The sequence below is a fragment of the Dipteris shenzhenensis genome, chromosome 11, assembly GCF_047967505.1.
Source record: "Dipteris shenzhenensis isolate YYH24624 ecotype China chromosome 11, Dip_SZ_1.0, whole genome shotgun sequence".
Lineage (NCBI taxonomy): Eukaryota > Viridiplantae > Streptophyta > Polypodiopsida > Gleicheniales > Dipteridaceae > Dipteris > Dipteris shenzhenensis.
In genome coordinates, this window is record NC_141606.1 from 50,082,750 (window position 1) to 50,086,201 (window position 3,452).

Consider the following 3,452-nt stretch of genomic DNA (forward strand, 5'->3'; position numbering starts at 1 on the left):
ACCAAATTTGAGCAATTGATGTATCATGCAATCTTTTTAGTTTTGTCATACTTACATACATCAGGCATCACAAGGATGGCACCAATTACTGAGTCACAGTACCAAACAGTCTATCACTGCCATGTCTACAAATGCTAGATAAAGAATCTCTTCATGGGAGAGAAGTTGTGGTCATAGGTTGAAGGAACGATTCCTATATCAACACAAAAATGCACCACAAGCAGATAATGATGCCTATGACGACCATAATGCAAAAGCCATCGATATCTTCTCAACATGTCTGAAGAACACAGTAGTTGCCAAGTAATGCATCCGACAAATGCATCACAAGAATGGAAAAAGCTGATTTCCATTTATGAGGGCAAAACTTCAGCGATCCACCTAAAGCTTTGGATGCAACTAGGTTTATATCAGGAAATCCCATCTCCATTCATCTTTTCAACCTTGCAACTCTGCATATATATATACCTTTGTAAGACTAGAATATATCTAATCGTACGAATTTAGAATATATCCGACTCTGCATGTAGACCTTCCTACCCATGATTTTGTCTCAAGCATAAATTCATGCACAATGTGCTTCACTTTCATACCATCAGCCCTTATGGAATCTCAATTCACTTCGTCATAATCCCCATCTTCATTAGCATGGATGCTTGCTAGCAATACAAGTGGTACAGCATTTCTTGAATTCAGTTCAAGAACACAATTTGTAGCATGCACAGCCCGCTCCACGTCCAAGTGAATTCGGCAGGATGAAAGCAAGCTTAGCCATGCTGAACTGACATATTCAACTGGCATGCTGATAATCAAGTCCTCTGCCTCTTCCAATAGTCCCTGACGCCCAAGAAGGTCAATCATGCACATGTAATGCTCAGCTGAGGGAGTAATGCCATGGTCTTTAATCATAGAGATGAAGTATTGCCTCCCATCAGCAACCAGACCTGTATGACTGCATGCACTAAGAAGGCAAATGAAGGTGATTCTGTCTGGCTTCATGCCCCCTGTCTGCATTTGACTAAATAGTTGTAAAGCCTTCTTGCCTTGCCCATTCTGCGCACATGCTGCAATCATGGCATTCCAGGAAATCACTTCCCGCACTGGCATCTCTTCAAAGACAGCCCTAGAATCATCCAGGTTCCCGCATTTGCCATATGTATTGACAAGGGTATTCCCCACAACAACATCCAAATCCCATCCATTGCCAACAATAGCAGCATGGATCTCTTGACCCTCTTCGAGGGCTGCAACACTGACGCACCCATCCAAAACACAGATGAAAGTGATCTTGTTTGGCTTGATGCCTTCTGCCAGCATTAGACCGAACAGTTGTAGGCCTTCCTCGCTGTGCCCATTCTGGACACATGCTGCAATTATGGCACTCAAGGATACCACATCCCACAGTGGCATCTCTGCAAACACAGCCCTGGAATCATTCAAGCTGCTGCACTTGCCGTACATGTTGACAAGGGCATTCCCTACAAAAACATCAGACTCGCATCCCTTGCCAGCAATAATCGCATGGATCTCTCGACCTTCTTCTAGGGCTGCCACACTGGCACAAGCATCCAAAAAGCAGATGAGGGTGATCTTGTTTGGCTTCATGCCTTCGGCCTGCATACGCCCAAACAGCTGTAGGGCCTCCTTGCCATGCCCATTCTGGGCGCACACAGCAATCATGGCACTCACGGAGACCGCATCCCACAGCAGCATCTTTGCAAAAACAGCCCTTGAATCATCTAGGCTACTGCACTTCCCATACGCACTAAGAAGAGCTGTACCTACAACAACATCAACCTCCCATCCATTGCCAACAATTGTAGAATGGATCTCTTGAATCCCATCAAACGTCTCCACATTGGCACAAGCATCCAAAATGGAGATGAAGGTGATCTTGTTTGGCTTGAACCCTCCAGCCCACATTTGACGGAAAAGTTGTAGGGCCTCTTTACCTTGTCCGTTCTGGGCACACGCAGCAATCATAGTATTCCAGGAAACCAGTACTCGAATTGGCATCTCTGCGAACATAGCCCTCGAATCAGTCAGGCTTCTGCATTTTCCATACATATTGATGAGGGCTGTCCCCACACGAACATCCAACTCCCATTTCTTGCCAACAATAGTAGCATGGACCTCTCGACCCTCTGCTAGGGCTGCCACACTGCCACACCCATCTAAAACACAAATGAAAGTGACCTTATTTGGTTCAATGCCTTTGGCCTGCATTTGACCAAACAGCCATAGGGCTTCCTCTGCATGCCCATTTTGGCCGCACGCTGCGATCATGGAACTCCAGGAGACCACATCGTGCAGGGGCATCCATGCAAACACAGCCCTCGAATCATCCAGGCACCTGCACTTACCATACATATTGACAAGGGCATTCCCCAATACAATATCCAACTCCCATCCACTGCCAAGAATAGTAGCATGAATGCTTCGACCCTCTTCTAAGGATAGCACATTGGCACATGCATCCAAAACGCAGATCAAGGTGACCATGTTTGGCGCGAAGCCTTCAGCCTGCATTTGAACAAAGAGCAGTAGGGCCTCTTTGCCATGCCCGTTCTGGGCACATGCAGCAATCATAATAGTCCAAGAGTACAAATTCCGACACGCAATGTTGCGAAACACAGCACGTGCATACTCCAGGCTCCCGCACTTGCTGTACATCTCGACAAGAAGATTACTCAGGAATCTGTTACCTGCATATCCACACCTGATCAAGTGTTCATGAACGCGTTGACCGTCACACAGGGACTTGGCAGTGGTGCAACGCCTCAAAAGAGACGCGCAACTAGCAACACTTGTCTCTGGACCCAACTGATAAAGGATGTCCGCAATCGATTTTTCAAGGCCACAGCGTTGAAGGCCACTTTGATATTGTACCTCGTCTGCAAGCTTGGACTGCTGTAACTTCCATCCAGCCTGCAGCTCGCACGTGAAAAAAGAGTCTATTTCTGTAGGCTTAGAATGAGAGACGGAGCTATTAGAGCTTGAAGGCGACCAACATACGAGTTTATGTACTTGGATTGTGTCCAAGGACACGATGGCGAGATGGGGAATGACCCATGTGGTAGTCGAAACGCAACTGGGAACTAACACCATGAATTCGATGCCAAACCTACATCTCGTTGCTACATTGTGCCTTTAGGCTGCCCAACTAGATTTGCTGCACTCAGCCTTTTCGTAGTTGAGCATGTGACTACTAATCAAGCATTTTATCAAATTTATAAAGGAAACAAGATGAATTACATTCAAGTGGCCTGCCTTTAAGATAGTTGAATGTTAGTATACATTAGAGAGTGATCTAACCAAATGTGGTCTATTGTTTAGGGTGTATACATTTTGGTTCTTGGATTAATTGTTGCATGTTATTTTGGAGTTGTTATAGTTGATGTTGAAGTCTCCGATGATTATTGTTTTTATGGTTGGTTGTATTGTGCGTAAAA

The 3,452-nt window shown here is 45.5% G+C and overlaps 1 protein-coding gene across 1 annotated transcript; it reads right to left on the reverse strand.

The window, feature by feature from the left end:
* Nucleotides 1-612: 612 nt before the first annotated feature.
* On the reverse strand, nt 613-3,108 carry LOC147897128 (pentatricopeptide repeat-containing protein At2g33680-like). The gene has a single exon (XM_087381221.1). The coding sequence runs from the start codon at nt 3,106-3,108 to the stop codon at nt 613-615; it is 2,496 nt and encodes an 831-aa protein (XP_087237347.1).
* Between the last annotated feature and the right edge of the window lie 344 nt (nt 3,109-3,452).

Bases quoted from the DNA above. Each gene is read 5' to 3' on its own strand.
- LOC147897128 (XM_087381221.1), bottom strand. From the start codon at position 3,108: ATGGTGTTAGTTCCCAGTTGCGTTTCGACTACCACATGGGTCATTCCC.